Source organism: Mustela putorius, unplaced genomic scaffold, assembly GCF_011764305.1.
Source record: "Mustela putorius furo isolate JIRA1106 unplaced genomic scaffold, ASM1176430v1.1 tig00003909_pilon_pilon_pilon, whole genome shotgun sequence".
NCBI lineage: Eukaryota > Metazoa > Chordata > Mammalia > Carnivora > Mustelidae > Mustela > Mustela putorius.
Window position 1 is genome coordinate 15,044,794 of NW_025422057.1, and position 21,307 is coordinate 15,066,100.

Consider the following 21,307-nt stretch of genomic DNA (forward strand, 5'->3'; position numbering starts at 1 on the left):
AAATTTTATATGATGATGATTTTATAGCCTAGACATACACTGAAGGGACATTTTGTGGTCACATGTTATTTCTGTTCCCCTACAGTATAAAGTTGCAATATTAACTTATAGCCAAGACTGAACAATAAGGATAGAAAAAATAAAGATGCTCTAAGGGTTATTCTAACAAGTTGTACATGAAGAATATATAGAAACATGAAACCAAAAATGGTAGTCAGCATTGGTGGGACTTGTTTCTAAGTCAGCTTATGTGTCAAAGTCCCTTCCATTGCTAGATCCTTACTATCTGTTGAATACCTATAACAATAATTTCTGGAAATTAGGAAATCGTGTCCATTTAATATGCACTGTATACATCTAGTGTATTATACTTGATATTTACTAGATCTGCTATACATTATATTTCAAGGGAGTAAGAATTCTGACAAAGGCAAATGTTCAAATAGCTGAACTAAAATTCTATTCAAACTTACATTTTTACTTACAACTCTAAACCCAAATTTTCACTGATGCATGGTTTATGAAAGAAGGGAAACAGAATATAGCTGCTTCTTTTTTATATAAATAAACATGAAATGCTGATACCAACATCATCTTAGCAATCTGAATTTTCTCATCAAAAATGCTAGAACTAGGGGTGCCTGGGTGACTCAGTGGGTTAAAGCCCCTGCCTTCAGCTCAGGTCATGATCCCAGGGTCCTGGGCCAGGCTCTCTGCTCAGCAGGGAGCCTGCTTCCTCCTCTCTCTTTGCCTACCTATGATCTCTGTCTGTCAGATAAATAAATAAAATCTTTTTTTTTAATGCAAGAATTATAACTATTGCCATGTCCCTGTTGAGAGAGTATAATTTTTTTTTCCTACTGAAAAACTGATAGTTCTCATAATTAAAAATGGGCCATCAATCGGACTTACAGAGATTACTTTTAGTCAGGATATTTGACACCTGTACTTGCCTAAATAAAGAGTAAGTAGTAAAACTCAGTTATTCAGCCCTAGATCCAGTATTTACAGAATGGGATGGGGGTATAAGGCACTGCTTTAGAACTGTAATTAAGATGGCAAAGAAGGAATGCCTGGATGGCCCAGTCAGTTGAGCGTCCAACTCTGGATTTCAACTCAGGTCATGATCTCAGGGTCCTAGGATAGAACCGCTCAACAGACTCTGTGCTCGCCAGGGAGCCTGCTTGAGGATTCTCTCTTCGTCTCCCTCTGCCCCTCCAGGCCTCCCTCTGCTTGTGTGCTCTCTCTCTCAAATAAATAAATAAATAAATCTTAAAAAAAAAAAAAGTGACAAATAAGGATCCAGAACTTAAGTAACTGGAACCTTCAAGCACATGGCACTATTTCAAGGATTTCAGTGATAGGTTAGAAAGTCATAAAGTGCCAACAGGACTTTAAGATTTATATTTTATAGTCCAAAGCTGTTCAACATATTCAAAAATGGAGAGAAGAAACTCTAACCATCTATTTTAACTATATCCCTGGGGCCAAATCTGGCCCAATTCCTGTTATTGTACAGTCCATAAGCTAAGAATGGTTTTTACATTTAAAGAATGGTGAAGAAAGAGAAGGAGGTGAAGGTGGAGAGAAAGAAGAGAAGGAGAAGGAGGCAGAAGAGGCAGAGACAGCAACAGCAGCAAGCATAAGTAGCCCACAAAAACCAAAATTTACTATTTAACCCTTTAGAAGAAAAAAAGCATGCAGTCCCTGATCTATAATCACCAAGCCTGCAATCACATAATTTGTCAGCTTTCCATTCTGGTTTAATTTTAAAAACTGAAATCATATTTAAAACAATTAGGTTTTTTTCCTAATAGAAGAAAGGTTAAGCAAAAACATTAAATATTAAAAATATTAAAATATTTAAAATGTCACCAAACTAAATTTTAACTCAACTTCTAAAAATTGAATTTCTAATAACCTGTGTTTACTTTTATAAAAGAGTAACTTTAATCTTGCTTCAATATCTTTGATAAAAGAGTAAACCTTCAGTCATATTTTATTTTCTTACTCTAACTGGCTAGTTTCTTGACTGCTGCTAATGACTACCATTAAAGTATATAAATCCTTTAGAATTGACTTCTTATACTTTATTTAATCTGTTTCTCATTCATCTAAAAAAACAACAAAATACCAATACCTGGGCTATAAATGAGACTTTTAAGAATGACACATTATTAAAAGCTATTCACAAATATTATTGCTTGCCTCAAGTTCAAATTCTTAAATTCCAAGTGACTGAATCTTTATTGTGTCTATTTTGAATCTGCATTGTTTTCAATGAGATTACTTTATAAAATTGCCTTGAATAGATATTAGATGATGAATCAAAGAATCTGAAAAAATGTTGAGTATTATGTTACAAAATGTGTTTTATATTTTGTAACATAATAACAATATTTTGTATCTATATATGACTGTACTATTTCTGATGTATTTTCATACACATTACTTCTTTAATCTTTTACCTCACATATTATACCCATTTGACAGAAGAACAGCTTCAAAGAAATGAAAAAAAAATACCAAGTTTTTTCTGGGAATAGATAAATTGATAACGGTCATCATATAAAAAAATAAACAGGCAGGAAGAGCCAGGAAAACACTAAAAAAAGAAAAGCTTAAAAAACAAAGAACCAGCCTACTAGACATTAAAACATTTATAAGCCCTCTATAATAAAACATTGTAATACTGGAGTATCAAGAGACAAACAGATAAGCAGAGTAGAATAAAAAATCCATAAGACATTTGAAACTTTAGAATTTAAAAAGCTTGTATATTAAATCATGGATCAAAATTTTTTAAAATAAATGTCAATTGGACAAGTGATGGAAAAGGTAAATTAACATCTATAGCTCACACCATACACAAAATTAAACTCGAAAACCATTAGTGATCTAAATGTAAAAAAGCAAAAGGACACAAGTAACAGAATGCATAGGTAACTTGGATAGGCTGGGTATAAGAAAAAGTATTCTAACTCAAGAGTAATTATTTTGATGAGATTAAAATATAAAGACTTCACAGCCAAAACAAACAAAAAACCACCGTAAGCAATTTCAAAGGACAGATACATAGTTGGAGAAAACTGTTCAACAGAAAATTGAGCAAAAAATACAGATAATTCACATAAATATAAAAATGGTCCTTAAATGTATGAAGATTATATTAATTTCACACATGATAAGAAAACTAAAAATTAAAATTTCATCTATCAGACAAAAGTTAAAAAGTATAAAAATATCTTCTGTTCACAAAGCTATATGGAAACAGGTACTCTCATAAACTACTAGTGGGAGTACAGACTGGTAGAACCATGACTAGCATACAATGTATGTGTTTATCTCTGAACCTCACATGCTCCCTTCTAGGAATTTATCCTGAAGATACACGTCTTAGAGTACAGAAATATACATGCACACAAAAGTTTCCACTATGCTATTACTGATATTTGAAATTACTGGAATTTACCTAGATGTTCATAGTTGTAGTATAACTTCATAATGTAGTACTAGGTAGTTATAAAAACAATGAGGAAGAGCTCTGTAATGTGGAATGATTTCCAAGTTACATTATTAAATGACAAAAGTTACGCTTTGTGTAAAAAAAAAAACTAAGAATATATTCATGTTTCTATATATTTAATTTTTAAAATAACATAGGGAGGAGAAACCAGAGATGGGTTTGAGATAGGTTACTTACCGGGCATGAGTGAGAATGTCATGAAAAGATGGGGGGGAAGGGCAAGGAGGAAACTGGCTTTTTGCACATTCGTGACTTTGAGGACCATGTTACTATTTCACGTACTCAAAAAAAAAAAAAAAATTACATCAACAACACTGGTGGGGCACAGGTGGCCTAAAGCTGACTAAACACAGAAATAAATGAATGGCCCCAACTGAAATGACTAACAACCACACTGAAGGAGAGAAAAAGAGTGAACACAAGTACTTTTTAAACAGTTACAGACTCTATGTCCTCATACTGAAGACAAAAATAAATGTATAAATGCTAAATTCTAATTAGTAGACTTCCTTTTCGTGGAAGGTATGGCTTAGCAGTTCCAAAACTACTTTCTGTACATTTTAAGATTGGGGAAATTTAAAAATATATACTGTGGATAATGAAAGTCGGCTTAAAAATTGGACAGTAGAAAGAATAAAAATGAACCCTGTAGTAAGGGACAGAAAATGAGGTGTTAGTGTAAACTCATGGGTTGTTGTTGTTTTTTTTTTTAAGATTTTATTTATTTTATTTTAGAGAAAGAGTGCAAACAAGGAGAAGAGTAGAGGGGGAAAGTGGGGGAGGTGGAAAGAATCCCAAGCAGATTCTAGTTCAGCACGGAGCCCAAGGTGGGGCTCAATCTCACTACCCTGACATCATGACCTGCGCCAAAGCCTAAAGTTGGACCCTTAACTGACTGAGCCACCCAGATGCCCCTACACTCACAGATTTTAGTATAAAATATAGGTGGATGTAGAACTATATATCAATGTGTGTAGTTATGTACATGTATAAGAATATATAACCATCTATGGTTAGAAATGTAAGCAATGTGTGTACACAGATATTTATTTATTCTCCAGTTCTGTCTGTTGAAGTGATCTAGAAATAAAATTGTCTTTGTAGCAAAGAGCCCACTAAAGGAACCAAGGCTGCTTAAAAAATGCCAGCTTTCAGTTAGAGCAGGGAAAGTACTAGCTGGTGGCAAAAATACAAGAAAATGCTCAAAGAATGATAAAGAGTATATGAAAAATGGATGAATATGATACAAAGAGATGATAGATAGATAAACAGATACATAAATACATAAATAAAATACACAGATGAACTAGAGAAGAGAAAGCTTTTCATCACAAAAGAAAGCCTAATAATTAGTATAGAAAGAATGATAGAAAATCACCATTTGGTAAAAATCATAAAACTAGTAGACTAGTTTTGAGATACTACAGAGTCTCAAAGTATCTCCTAAAAGATATTTTTTTTCATTGAAGAATAATATCGTAACTTTAGAGTAAAGAAATCTGGCAGACACATTATCCAAATGTCCCTACTGAACATTACCTTTACTGGAATGATGGTAGCATGTAGGTCATGATGATAGCTCATGAGAAGAATTTAGCATAACTTCAGTGGTACTCCCACCAAAAGTATGTAGCAGAATATAACCATGAAGAAATGTCAAACAAAGCCATGTTCCATACAAAGCACATGCTATATACACACACCAAAAAATGGACTACAATCCTAAACAATGTCAATGTCACTTAATGAAAAGAAAGATCAAGAAATGTTCCAGATTCAAGAAGTCTCAAGAGATACACAAATGAATAAAACCAGTCACCTTGGATTTTCTTTTTCTCAAAAGAACAATGCAGGGACAAATTAAAATCTAAATAATGTCTATATTTAATAATAATACACACCAAGGTTGATTTCCTGATTTCTGGAACTGTAATGTGGTTTAAAAAATTCCTAGTTTTCAGAAAACATCACTAAAGTATTTAAGGGATAAAGGCCCATCAAGTCTGCAATATTTAACTGAAACAGCAAGAGAGAGAGGAAGCACGATGGAACTCTGTGTATTACCTGCAACTTTCCAGTGCTAAATTATGTCAAAACAATAAAACAAAAAAGTTAAATTAACTTTTCAATTTTGAAAAGATTAAACACATATACACCAAAAAAAAAAAAAAAAAGTAAAATACATGCTTGTTTTTGACTTTTAAGTCGGTAACAACATTGCTTAACAACTTTGAGGTGTTCTTTTTTTCCCTATATGTTATCGAGGCTTTGTTTTCACCATAATGAGTAGAAGGGATGTTGTCAGCAATATGTGAAGTAAACAATTCCATATCTCAAGAAAACATTATTAATTCTTTCTCTTTCTGTAAATGAGATAAAAAGGTAGATGACAAATAGAGACACTGTATGGAGGGTATAGAGATTGTAGGGAGAGTATTCACTCATTCATTCCACAAATATTTAAGAAGAAGCTATTCCATTTCAGCTAACCTGTAACACCCAACAGCAAAAGAAGAAAAGAAGAATTGAGGGCACTTAATTGGTTTATCATTAACTAAAACGGGGGTAAAAGGAGACTATTTTTAAATAATGCAGTTGTTGAATTCAGGTTTTGAACCAATTAATATGAACAATTCTGGCCTTGTAAGGATGACAAAAAACAAGTAAACATTGCTCATTAAAATAAATACACAATCAAACAATTATATATTCCCTTTGAAGCCTAAAAATATAGATAATTAGTCTAATAAAATCACTAGATGAACCCATAGAGAAAAAGCAAGATGAAAGGTATAGATGAAACTGTGATTAAAAGAAAAGCAAATATTTGCATTCATATCCTATGGTATATAAAAATGGAACTTTGAAAGAAAAGGTTTTTCTTGGTAATAATGTATTAAGAAGGATTTTATTATGTTTATGAACTATTTACAGAAAATATTTATGCTGATGCTTTCCTACACCTGCTCTAGGCATTTCTAACATATGATTAACTTGTCTACCATCACTAATTACTTTTTGTGCATTATCTAAGCAATGAAAAAGTGTGTATCCAAATTGGCACTTAGCTGAATTCTAATCTTTAAAAAATCTATAAATATCAGACTAAAACCAAATACACGCCTAGAGTTTCTTAGATTAACCTCTAATTTTCTGGAATACACTAAATAAATGTTTTATGTTTTTAGAATATGAGAAATATGCACCATTTTAAATTTACTTTTTAATTTTTATCCTATGCCTGTCATTTGAAGCAAATAAGAATTGCTTAATTTTTGTAGGATTGTATAATAGCCTTTTTTATTGTTAAATTAAATTATACCATCTTACCTCACTTTTTAAATAATCAAATAGTGCCGGATCCTTATAACACAAAATCTCAAGCAATACATGATAAGGGCACTAGGCATCACATCAAATGAAATTAAAGAGAAATATTAAACACTTAAGATAAAATAATAGCTTCTATGTAGTCCCCAAAAGATAAACACTGTACTTGTAGATTTAAAGCCATTATTTTTTTTAATTCCATGAGATATATTAGTGAACTTATTAATGAAAAGAAAGCATGCAAGTCACACATTTTATTGTCAAAAATATGCAAATTAGAGGTGGAAATAATTTGCAGCATCAGGCCTAGGAACTAACCAACTGCCAATAGCACTAACCAAATGCCAAAAGTTGAAATGAAGGTTTAAAGTTAGGATGGGCGGAAACTAGAAGTTTGTGCAAATAAAAAACAGGGAGAGACATCTTGAAAAGATCTCTCTTGCAATCTTGATCTTCAAGATCTTCAAGATCTTGAAAAGATCTTGAAAAGGGGTAGGTATAATAAAGGTGCGGAAGCAAGCCAAGCGAAGTTCCCCAACACTCAAAAGTTTACCAAGGGTGTCTCTAGCAGTTTCATAAGGCTCAGCCCACAGACATCTCGCTGAAAAGGCATCTAACACAAGAAAGTAGTAAAAACTGCACCTTCTACTAACCACAATCAAGGTCATTCTGAAATTATCTGACTTAATGTCAGGTGCAAATACTTTTCATAATCTCAGTTCTTCTTGTCCTTTTGATTCCTTTTATGAGAATAAAAGAGATAAACAGAGCTCAGAAAGATGGAATAGATAAAGAAAGCTTAGGGCTCTAAGTATTTGAAGTTAGAGGAACACATCCCTCAGAAAAACAAAACGCTTCAAAATAATTAGTACAGAGAGAAGACAAATTAGCTACAAATATCATAGAAGCTATAAAACAAAGATTTTTTTATTTTTAATTTTTTTAATCATTCAGTTTAAACAGGCAGCTCTGCATGATATAAAAAGCCTTTCTGGGGGGCGCCTGGGTGGCTCAGTGGGTTAAAGCCTCTGCCTTCAGCTCAGGTCATGATCTCAGGATCCTGAGATTGAGCCCCCACATTCGACTCTCTGCTCAGAGGGAGACTGTTTCCCCCTTCTCTCTCTCTGCCTGCCTCTCTGCCTACTTGTGAACTCTGTCAAATAAATAAATAAAATCTTTTAAAAAATTTATTTAAAAAGGCTTTTTTTGTTTTCTTAATGTATTTAAATGTTTTTGAAAAATGTTATTCTGAAGCAAGTCTTTAATCAAAGTATAACTTCATGCCCATACCATATGCTAAATATCTACATATAATTACATAATTATTCATGTAATGGGCTCTTTTGGGGATATGTAAAGTCTCAGGTTGGCCCTTCTTTGCCACACAGGAAAATCATGTATACTAAGAAAATACAAACTTTTTAACTTTGTTGTGTCAAAATAATTAATAGAAATAAGATTTCCATGTCAAGTAATTTTCATCCATTGGCAGGTTTAAATCATTCAGGTCAATGCTCCCAGTTTGAGAGATTTAAATTACTTATGCTTATTTCAAGGAATACTCAAGGTCATTTGATTATAAACTTTCAGCTTCTATAAACACCTCTGATACGTGAGAAAAGTTTAAAATGAAAAAAATTCCCCTCCTAGTAGAGAAAAAGAAGAGCTCATTCAAATTCCTTTTACTACCCTCTTGTCTCTGAGGATAGTTGTGTCATAGCCCAATGTATTTATTAAAGTATTAAACAGGGAGTCTCCATCGTTAGGCATCTGCCTTTGGCTCAGGTCGTGATCCAGGGTCCTGGGGTCAAGCCCCATGTTGGCTCCCTGCTCAGCAGGAAGCCTGCTTCTCTCTCTCCCACTCCCCCTGCTTGCGTTCCCTCTCTTGCTGTGTTTCTCTCGGTGAAATAAATAACGAAAATCTTTGAAAAAAAATTATTAATTACTTCTGTAAAAGTCTGCTATGGGTAGATATCCACAATATATCAAAAAATTTTAAAAATAAATAAGTTTTGCTTATACGAAACAAGGTAAAAATAGAACTGTCACTGTGTTGAAGGAAGTGATTTTCCTCAAACTAGAAAAGAGTTTCTTTATCACTATTAAAAGTAAAGACCTAAAATAAAATTTTAAAAAGTATGTAGAAAGAAAAAAATCAGATGAGTATAGTATTCAAACTCCTAGAAAAAGAACAACAAAATGAACAAAAAGACATAACAAAATTAGACTATGTTAAAACCAATTATGAATGCAGTGTAAAAGAAAAAAATCTTATTGATAATGCTATTAAACATTGCATTATTGTTTAACCCATTAAACATCTTGCAATAAAATAACCAAAAAGAGTTAAGACCTAGATGAAAAAAACTATTGGTCACATATGTCTACAATTTTTTAAATGCCTATATTTCACGATTTGGAGAGGTGGGTTTTTTTGTCGTTGTTCTTATTGTGCATCTTTTTATGAATAATCAAATAAAACAAATACATACAAATATTTTTTAACATTCTGGTGATTAATAGCATTATAGCTTAGTTGCCTCACACTTAGAACAAGGTATAATGAAAAGCATAGAATTAATGATAATGGTATAAAAGTGAAACTTATAAATTGAACTCAACTCCAAAGGGCCCACCCAGATCCTTCCATCATAATTAAACTCTTGGGGTACCTGGGTGGCTGGCTCAGTGGGTTAAGCGTCTAAAAAAAAAAAAATTAAACTCTTTGTCCCTGGTTCTATCATTCAGCCTCTTCATAACACCATTATATCACCCTTACAATGTATAGAAATTCAAGCCCTAGTCCAGAGTTTTGCATATAGTTAAGTATTCAATAATTGTTTGTGAATCGAAGATAATCCTTCATTGCAAAGTAATACAGTACATAGTGTTGAGCCATTAGAGTACAGCAAGCCATTCTAGTCAATGAAACTTTCACTTACGTTCTTTTACTAACATTTATAAGTCAAGTTGAAGATAGTATGACAAAAATAATACTGTTACAAAGTATAAAATCATAGTTTTATTAACATACTTAAGTTTACTGATGTAACAAATTTTTGTAATAAAAATAATAGTAATAATGACAATGACAGCATTCTAGAATAAACATTTGCCAGAAGCACAAATTATTTCTTATGTAAAGTACCTCATTTATGCCTCACAATAAATTAAAGCAGTCATATAATTTTTAACTGAGGAAACTGAGACAATAAGAGGTTAAATAAGTACCCAATGTGACAGTGGCATTGCCTGGATATGGACCCAAGCAGTATGATTCCAAAGCCCAAGCTGTTGACAACGTTATATTCTTCCATAGCTATGAAGATTGATAGACGGATGATAGACAGACAGAGAGACAGACAGCAACTCCAGAGCAAATGTGTATCAAAGAATCTTCTTGGACATCAATGAGAAATAATTTTAATAAAAAAACACTTTTTAAAAAGTTTTTTGTTTCAAGTTCTTATTTAAACTCCAGTTAGTTAATATACAGTATAATATTAGTTTCAGGAATAGAATTTAATGATTCATCACTCAAATATAATACCCAATGCTCATCACAAGTTGCCCCTCTTAATACCCATCCTCCTATATAACCTATCTCCCCACCCACCACACCTCCAGCAACCCTCAGTTTGTTCTCTATAGTTAACTCTTTTCTTTTTTTTTTTTTTTAAATCATCCAGGTCAGTGCTCTCTCTTTTCTTTTTTTCCTATGTACATCTGTTTCACATTTCTTAAATTCCACATATGAGTGAAATCTCTGACTAACTTACTTCACTTAGCATAATACACTCTAGCTCCATCCACATGCTTGCAAATGGCCAGACTTCATTCTTTCTTAATGGCTGAGTAAAATTCCACTGAGTAATAATACACACTCTGTGTGTGTGTGTGTGTGTGTGTATCCCATATCTTCTTTATCCATTCATCAGTTGAAGACATTTGAGCTTTTTTTTACAATTTAGCTATCATTGATAACGTTGCTATAAACATTGGGGTGCATGTGAACCTTCAATTCAGTGTTTTTGTATCGTTTGCTAAATACCTAGTACTGCAATTGCTGGATCATAGGTTAGTTCCATTTTTACCTTTCTGAGGAACCTCCATACATTTTTTCAGAGTGGCTGTACCAGTTTGTGTACTCACCAACAATGTAAGAGAGTTCCCCTTTCTCGGCATCCTTGCCAACATCTGTGATTACCCCTGTTGTTAATTTTAGCCATTCTGACAAGTATTTTTTTTTAAGATTTACTTATTTATTTGAGAGAGAGAGAAAGCAGGGGAAGGGGCAGAGGGAGAAAAAGAATCTCAAGCAGACTCTGTGATGAGAGCTTGACACAGAGCTCAATCTCACCACTCCAAGATCATGACCTAAGCCAAAATCAAGAGTCAGACGCTTAACTGACTAAGCAACCCAGGCACCCTCTGACAGTTACTAATAAACCACTTTAAGTAGTTAATTATAATAAAAAATAGTTAATTATAATAAAAGAATAGCTATGAATATGCCATAGTCTAAAAACAATCTGAGGAAAATCTACATGTACATTCATTAATATCGGCAACAATGTTAAATTGACTTTAGTACACTGAATTTAAAAAATAATCTCTGAATCTTCAGTACCTCTAAAGCTTCACCATCCAAATATAAATCGACTTCCTTCTTCCCCTTAATATCAGCAGACTTTGAATCTTAATAAATGCATCTACTAATGAAAAATGAACTTTTCCCAAAAAGGTGAACTAAAAATGAAGAAATACCAGTAAATTTATACTTCTTATTTTTTATAAATTTATTTTAGCCACAGCTGCTTAAAAATAATTCGCCAGATGTGACATACTGTTGATTTAGTTAGATAGGTAATATGGCCCTAAGAAATAAAAATGACTTTCATATATTACATCACCATAGAGAAGTCACAGACAGCAAAATAATATCTTGCCAACTTTAGGAAACAATGAAACTATAAGGAATTATTTAAAGCTCCATAAACTACCAGAGAATGTGCAGTACTGAATAAGATAGGCATTTATCTTTCATCCCCTTTAATTTTCCATTGCATTATGCCTCAGCTTGCCAGATGTGTAATGTCAGCAACAAAAATGAATATGGAATAACTGAACTTAGTCTTAAACCTAGAAGAGACATATCCTCCCCAAAGGGGAACATATTTCTAAAAGCACTTATGTCTATTGGAGTGATAAAACTTACATTCTAACTTAAAACATTTTATAGCTAATATAATGTTCCTTTTGCCTATGTTGGCAAAAAATCAATACTTTGGTAATCCTCATGACATTGCATTTGGCAGTGGATCCTTAGATAGGCACCAAAAACACAAGCAACAAAAAAATAAATAAGTAAACTGGACTTCATCAAACTTGGAAACTTTTGTGTTTCAAAGGACACTATAAAGAAAATTAAAAGGCAACCTACAGAATGGGAGAAAATATTTACAAATTATGTATCTGCTAAGGGCTTAATATCTAGAATATATTAAAAAAAAACCCTTATAATTGAACAACAACATCAACGACCCAAATAAAAAATGGGCAAAGGGCTTAACAGACGCTTCTCCACAGATCTACAAATGGCCAAAAACAACACGAAAAGACACAGGAACCTAAACAAGTATCTGCAGGCCCATGTTCGTCGCAGCATTACTCACAATACCAATAGGTGGAAGCAACTCAGGGTCCATTAATGGATGAATGGATGAACAGAATGTATATACTCATACAACGGAACAGCATTTGGCCTTTAAAAGCAAGGAAAATCTGACACATGCTAGAACATGAAAGAAAATTAAAGACAATTGTGCTAAGAGAAATAAGCCAGTCACTAAAGGACAAATAATGTACAATTTCACATATTTAAGGCTATCTGAAGAAGTCATGTTCATAATAAGAGAAAATAAAATGGTGGTTGCCAGTAGCTTGTGTAAGGGTAATAAAGAATTATTATTTAATAGGTACGGAGTTTCAGTTTTGCAAGATGAAAAAAGTTCTGGAAATGGATGGTGATGATAGTTTCACAACAATGTAAATGTACTTAAAGCCTTTGTGCTATACATATAAATATGGTAAAATGATAAATTTTATGTTATGCATATTTCACCACAATTAAAAGAAAATAAATTCTTCTAAAATGGGCAAAGGGCTTCTAAAGATATTTTTCCAAAGAAAATATACAATGGCCAACAACCACATGAAAAGATAAAGATAGTTAACATCACTAGTCATTAGGGAAATGCAAATCAAAACCACAATGGGATATCATTTCCCATCCACTAAGATGATTAACATTTTTAAAAAATGGAATATAACTAGTGTTGGCAAGGATGTGGAGAAACTGGAATCCTCTACATTTCTGGCAGGAATGTAGAATGAGGCAGCCACTATGGAAAACTTGAACAATGGGGCAATTCCTCAAAAAGTTAAACACAGAACTGCCACAATGCCTCTTCTAGTTTATGCACAAGAGAACTACAAACCAATATTCAAACAGGTTCAAAGCAGCACTATCCACAGCACGCAAGCAATGTGAACGTTCTTATCTAGGTCAGGCCCTGGGCCCGCTCCCTGTTTAACAGTCTTAATCTTTGCATAGACAACAATGGAGGCTGGTCTGTGGGTGCTGTATGGGCAACCTCCATGTAGAAATAGAAAATTTAAAACATGAGCGACAAGGACTAACCTAGAGATAAAAAAGGATTACTATAAAATCACAGCTTAGAAGGAAATTTTTAAAAAGGAAATCTAAAAATTCCCTAAAAAGTAAGAGGAAAAAGCAGGAGGATATAGAGGAAAATGGAGAAAAGCAGAGTTTAGTGACCAAAAAACCATGTGATGAGAAGAGCACTTTAAATGGTCTTTTACTGTGCTTCAATTTCCTTACGTGTGCCTCTATTATGTATCATTTCATTTGACCTTCATCATCTCCCTTTTACATATGAGTACAAGGAGGCACTGACAGGTTGAGTGGTTATGGCCATACATGTGAACACTGGCAGTGGGGGTGGATATCAGTCCAGGATTGATTCCAAACCCAAAAAAGCTTATCTGATATAAGGCATACCCAAAACCTTTAATTATTTCTTATATCTAGAGTCAAAACAATGACTTACTGTTATTAAAAAATAATCAGTAGTGATTATTTTTTTAAACATTTTTTTTAAGATTTTATTTATTTATTTGACAGACAGAGATCACAAGTAGGCAGAGAGGCAGGCAGAGAGAGAGGAGGAAGCAGGCTCCCCACTGAGCAGAGAACCTAATGTGGGGCTCGATCCCAGAACCCCGGGATCATGACCTGAGCTAAAGGCAGAGGCTTTAACCCACTGAGCCACCCAGGTGCCCCAGTAGTGATTATTTTTCAATAGGGAGACTACAGGTAATTTTTAATGTGCCTGCATTTGCTAAATTTCCTGTAATAAACATGTATTAATTTTGCAATAAGAACTTTGTAAAGTGTTTCACAGAATTGTTATAATTCACATCACTCCTACTGAGTAAATACTACCTTCTAAAAATACTGGAACTTAATGGAAAAAATTTTCTTTTATAAAATATATTTTCCACAAGATACGTATCTTCCTCAATTTTCTTTTCTGTAATAAAAATATACTGAAGTAAAAGAAAACATACTTACCCGTGCACTGTCCTCCGTTAGTCGGATCCCCGTAATAACCTGGCATACAGTCTTGACACTGCTTTCCTGTGGTAAGATTTTTACACTGTTCACACACATTGTTATTGATGCACGTGCTATGTCCATTACACTGGCAAGCTGAAGAAAAGAGTAAAAAATATCATAAATATCTACAAAACCACAGCATGTATAACACTTATCAAGACAAAGAATTTGTTTTACAAATTTAAATGGTAGCAAAGGCCAAAGGACATTTCCCAAGATTTATTTTTTTATGTAAAATATATGTGGTTCAAAATATAAATACAGGACAATATATACAATAAATTATGTTGAAATTTTGTTGTATGTTCTATAAAATATAGGGGAAAGAGATAAAGTAAAACATAACATAGCTATGAGAGAGTGCACGTGCATGAGCAAGGGTGAGGGGCAGAGGGAGGGGGAGAATCTTAAGCAAGCTCCATGCCCAGCACAGAGCTCAATACAGGGCCTGATACACGACCCTGATATCATGCCCTGAGACAAAATCAAGAGTCAGACACTTAAGTGACTGAACCACCCAGGGGCCCCAAGAAGGAATACTTTTTTTAACACATTACTTAAAGATCCACATGAATATTTATCTGTTAAGTTATATACACACAAGAATGAATAATATAGCTTTAATAAAGGATGCTAAATTTCATCTTAATTATATTTACACATAATAACAAATGATCAATAAATATAAAATATTGTGCAGCAATAGGCCCTTACTTCAAAAAACTCTGTGTATGATAAATAAAAATAGTACTTCTAAATTAATTTGCATAAAAACAAATTATCTTCTTATCTTCTTTGGATAAGAAAAGCTTCAAAGCTTAGTCAAAATTCTATTTGAAAGTGAACTACACAAAATCACATTTAAAGCATAATACTTTTTTATATGTTCATAACATAAGATTTTAAAAGTTCTGGTATTAATTTTACAACAGAATTTCAGATGAGAGATAAAGTTCATACATGAAAGCTCATGCCTTTTGTGCCTATTTGGAACATAATGAATTAATTTTGTAACTGCTTGTCCAAACACCATCATCATTGCCACCCTCATAGTCATTTTCATAATTATTACAACTAAGATAGCACTTAATTGAGCTTCCTCTTACTGTAGCCAGGGAAGCCAATATTCCATCAATACCAATTGTTGTGGCCAGCTACTATTCTGATTGGTCAGTGTACATATTGCATCGCTTTTAAAATATATAAATACTACTCAATTGCCAGATAGTATACCAGGTGGTAGACCTAAATTATATCATTTAATCCTCACAATAATTCTATATGGGAGGTATTACATTGGGGCCATTTCTAAGACTTTTTTTTTATTATTTTATTTTTTTAATGTTCCAAGATTCATTGTTTATGCACCACACGAAGGAAGCCTAGGTTAAGCAACCATCCAAAGTCACACAGCTAATCAACAGCAGAAACAAACACATAAACAGAAAGTTTGAATCAAAAGACCAGACATTAAATACCATAGCTATTGTATGTAGAAAATTCGAAAGTGAGAAAGGGAGATCCTGAGAGAGTAACACAGGGTCACCACAAGAGCTAACATCAAAAGGTAAAGAAAGACACAGGCAATAACAGTAAAAACTGAACTCCTATACTTTATAGAAATTTTCAGAGCCATAACTCTACTATAAGACAGTATAGAAATAACATAAAGTCATCATGGGGAAATGTTAAATAAACTTCATCATCCTCTATAAAACTGAGGAAAATTATAGTTTTCATATTTTATATTACATTATGAAACAACGAGGAAGAAATTTAGAACAAGGAAAAATGTTCATGATAATTTAGGTGAAATCAAGGTACAAAACTTGATATTTAAAATGACAACAATTTTGTTTTAAAATGTATCAGTATGGGATGGCTGCGTGGCTCAGTTGGTTGAACATCTGACTGACTCTTGATTTCAGCTCAGGTCATGATCTCAGAATCGGGAGATCTAGCCCAGCATCAGGCTTCATGCTCAGCGGGAGTCTCCTTCTCTCCCTCTTCCTCCCTCCCCTTCTGGCCCTCCCCCTACTCACTATCTTGAGAGCTCTCTCTCTTTAAAATAAATAAATAAATCTTTAAAGAAATGAAAATTGGGAGACAAACCATAAAAGACTCTTAATCTTAGGAAACTGAGAGCTGCTGGAGGGGAGGGAGTAGGGGGATGGGGTAACTGGGTGATCACTGGGGAAGGTATATGCTATAATGAGCACTGGGTATTATATAAGACTGATGAGTCACAGACCTGTATTCCTGAAACAAATAATATACTGTATGTTAATTAATTGAATTTAAATTTTAAAAAAGTAAAGACAAAGTTTAAAAAAATAAAATAAAATATATAGGTTTGCCTATCGAAAGTTAATATAGGTTATCTCAGTTTAGTAAGTTTTTTTTTGCATCATCAATTTTCTATAGCAAATTCATATTAGTTCTATAAAAATAATAATGTTAAGAACTTTGATTTTTTAAATATTTGTTTAAAAGTATAAGTTGTTGTTTCACAGAAACTTTATTATTGATACCACTAATTAATTCAGTCGGGTAAAAACAAATTTATTGAGTGCCCACTACATGTAAAGCATTACCTGAAAAAGTTAAAGTAAGAAATAGGTTACTATATATGTATTTTATGAATCTTCTGGTGACATATTTCCACCAGAAAAACAAATGCTTTAACTTCTGAATAAGATGTCTAAATTCAGCAATCACATCTAATATCCTCCTGTTAGCTCACCACTAAAATAAGAAGGAAACTTACCAGCAACTACAGGAATTTGTATGGTGACAACGACACAAATTAAACTAGAAGGTAGTAAACTACAATACCTCTGGAAATTAAAAGAGGATCCCTGGTGTAATGCCACTCACTGTCTCTTCCTGAAAATGAGAAGTTCAAAAGGCATTTCTGAGCCATAGGGCAATCACAAAGCATATTATTGGCTTGATGCCATAAAGCTCATGGAAAGTGTGATACAGGTAAGTGTAATGTTTAAGGTAATGAACATACCACACAAAAAGTTAGTACAATTTAGATGTGACTGCAGACAAAATTTCCAAGGCGGGGAAGAAAAGGCAGGGGGGTGGGGGTAGTCATTGTCCTGGCCTGTAACTAGCATGGCAACAATGGCAAAAGAGAAAGCATGCTACACAAAGTGGAACCCAGACATAATGGCTGTGGCAAACACAGACAAGAAAAAGATACACTATAAGCCTATGCTTATGTTTTATTCCCACTAGCATAGGGTGCTGAAGCGAAGAGTAATAGAAGCTTGTATCTAATAGTTCTTCCAGGATACATTGTTACTTGAAAGGTTCTAATAACAACCTGGCTGAGGAACATGAATAAAGCTAAAAAGAAGCCATCCATACTGTTTTGTCTAAATTTTAAAACCAGCCCAGATGGTTTCTTGTCTATATATACAAACATGTAAAAAGGAAAGAAAGAAAAAAGAAAGAAAAAAAATATTATGGAAAACTCAGCATTTGATATGCAAATAAGGTACATAGTTTTGCAAAGTATGTGCTCTCTAAAACAGATGTAAAACATTTAAAAATATCTGTTTGACATTCTCAATAAAATTCAAAAAATGTATACACAGAAAATTTACTCAAAATATTTTTTAACACCTACCCTATCTTAAAAGAAAAGGGATTATCAGATGCTAGAAATCAGAGCTGGGATTCAAAACAAGAATGTTATAGAGAATCTTGAGCTAGTAACAGAATTTCGCTACCTATAGAATGGACAAACAAGAATAAGGAGACATGGGTTTCAAAACCCAATATGGCCAGGTGATATGGTCTCTGGCATCCTCAAGGAAGACAGCAAAACTAAACCATACTTACAAGGCTTGAAGCCTCCAATTGCAGCCCCTATCTGTCAGGGAGAAAAGCACATCACAAGTCCACTTTGTGAGAACTTAAAGCCTATGCCAGACATATCTACTGGAAGAAATTCACATTGTCCACATGGTAGAGAAACTCCAACATCAAACATTAATGTAAAATCTGTTCTGTAATCAAGAAAAGCCTCATACACTTTGTAAAATCAGGTGTAAACGGCCCCTAGAAATACTTCTAAAAACTCAAACAAATACAACACAGAATACACAGTGAGAAAATCTGTTTTTCTGTAAAGGGCTAGATGGTAAGTATTTTAGGCTTTGCTGATGATATAATTTCTATCACAGTTCCTCACCTCTGCCATTATGGAGCATTATAGTGCAAAAACAACCATACACAATACATAACAGTTGAGCATATCTGCATTTCAGTAAAACTCCACTTACAAAAATAAGCAAGGGACCAGGCCTGGCCTTCAGGCCTTGCTTTGCAAACCTCTGACTTATGGGAGAGTGCGAGACAAGTAAATAAACGAAAACACAGGGTTAAACCTCAAAGAAAAAACTTACAAAGCATCAAAAAGAAGACTCAGAAGAAAGAAAGGGAGAGATAATAAAAATGAGAATTGATAGCCCAAGAACTGGACACTTAGGACAATTAGAAGATATGAAAATATTCAGAAGAATTAAAGACAAAGAATAAAAGAAGTAAAAGTAGGTATGATGACAATATCTGATCAAATAGAGAACAATGGTAAAAGCAAGTTTTTAAAAAGTGAATGAAAAATGAATTAGTAGAATAGTTTAATAACTAAAATGAAAAATACACTAAAGGGACTGAACAGTAGATTAATAATGACAGAAGAAAGAATTTATAGGTCAATAGAAACTATGTATGTACAGAGAAAAAAGAATGGAGAAAAGTGAACAAAATCTCCGATAAATATGGGAAACCATCAAGTACTCAGGCCTACATGTAATGGGAGTGTTGAAAGGATGAGAGAGAGTAGGGGAGGCTAAAATTTACTTGAAATTCTGAAAACTACCCTAATTTGATAAAAAAATGTTATCGACACAGTGAAGAAGCATAATTTTAAGTACAAAAAATATGAAGAGATAGACTGGATTAAAATTAAGATCTAATTGTATACTGTGTACAGGAGACACACCTAAAGATGCAAATATATTGAAAGTGAGTGAATGAAAAAAGATATTAACATACAAACAGCAACCATAAGAAAGTTGCAGTAGCTCTACAAATTTCAGATAGACTTTTAAAAATTTTCTTAGAGATATAGAGGGACATTGTGTAACAATAAAGGTCAATTCATGAAGAACATATTAAAAGTATAAATACATATGTACCTACTAACAGATCTTCAAAATGCATGAAGAAAACACAGAATTAAAATATAAATACACAATTCAAAAAAAATGGTTGGAGGCCTTAATACTTTCAACAAGAATATAACATCTAGACATTAGATCAGCAGGGGAGAGAAGACTTGAACACTATAAACCTAGACCAAACAAACACAAAGAGAAGAATCCACATAACAGCAGCAGAATATACATTTTTTTAAGTACACCTAAAACATTCTCCATCAATACACTACATACCAGGTCATAAAATGGACCTCAAAAAATTTAAAAGAACTTAAGTCAGGGCGCCAGGGTAGCTCAGATGGTTAAGTGACCAACTCTTGGTTTCAGCTTAGGTCATGATCTCAGGGTCGTGGGATCAAGCCCCCAGTCAGGCTCCACACTCAGTGTGGAGTCTGCTTGGGATTTCCTCTTTCCCTCTGTCCCTCCCCCATAAGTACTTTTTTTTTTTTCTGTTATAAAACAGTTTTATTTTTTAATTTTTTTACAAGTCTTTTGTCTCATTGACTAAGTTTACTTCTATGTATTTTATAATTTTTGACGTAGGGATTGTCTTTTATTTATTTTTTATTTAAATTCAATTAGCCAACACGTAGTATATTATTAGTTTCAGAGGTAGAGTTCAGTGAGTCTTCAGTTGCACATAATACCCAGTGCTCATTACCTCATGTGCCCTCAGCTACCCCATCCCCACAGCCACCTCCCTCCAGCAAGCCTCAGTTTATTTCCTGGAGTCAAGAGTTTCTTGTGGTATGTCTCCTTCTCTGATTTCTTCCCATTCAGTTTTCCCTCCCCTCCCCTATGATCCTCTATGCTATTTCTTAACATAATTTTATAATAATTCTCAAAAGGCTATATTAAGTATCAAGGGCATATTCTAAAAACAGTACATTTAAACCATATTTAAATGTCCAGAATAAACAAATTCATAAATAAGTATATCAGTAGTTTTGGGGTTCCAAGAGAAATAAGACTAGGAAAGGACTATTAAGGGTATGGGGTTTTATTTTGGGGTACCTAAATTTACTGGAACTATATTCTGGTGACAGTTACAAACCTACCAATTATTCTGCAAACCACTGAATTATATACTTTAACATGGAGGATTTTACGCCATATGAGTTATACATCAATTAACAAACGTACAAAAAATTAGAGCTAGGTAGATGAGCTGAAAAATAATTGACACAAATTCTTCCCATATTTGGGTTGAACTGGTTGAATTCTTCCCATTAGGAAGGCTGTACATAACATTATTTTATCCTTGCTCTCACCAAAAAAGTGGGATTTTTTTTCCCCATTCTTTGAACCTGGATTGGCATCAAGACTTCTCAAAAAACAGAATGAAGAAGTGATGGTATACAAATTCTAAGTTTAGGCCTCAAGAGGCATACACACTCTGCTCTCTCCTTAGAATGCTAAAAATGACATGTATAGAGCACAGTCTATAAACGGGAGGATGATAGGACAGCAGAAATAAGTCATCCATAGCAGAGGACCCCTAGACCAACCAGC

General features: G+C 33.4%; 1 protein-coding gene across 1 annotated transcript in view; it reads right to left on the reverse strand.

The window, feature by feature from the left end:
• ATRNL1 (attractin like 1) overlaps positions 1–21,307 on the reverse strand; it is an 815,348-nt gene that overhangs the window by 581,521 nt on the left and 212,520 nt on the right. Inside the window, exon 19 of the mRNA XM_013055772.2 lies at positions 14,514–14,651. Within this exon, the coding sequence (XP_012911226.2) occupies positions 14,514–14,651 (138 nt within the window). The remainder of the gene's footprint in view (positions 1–14,513; positions 14,652–21,307) is intronic.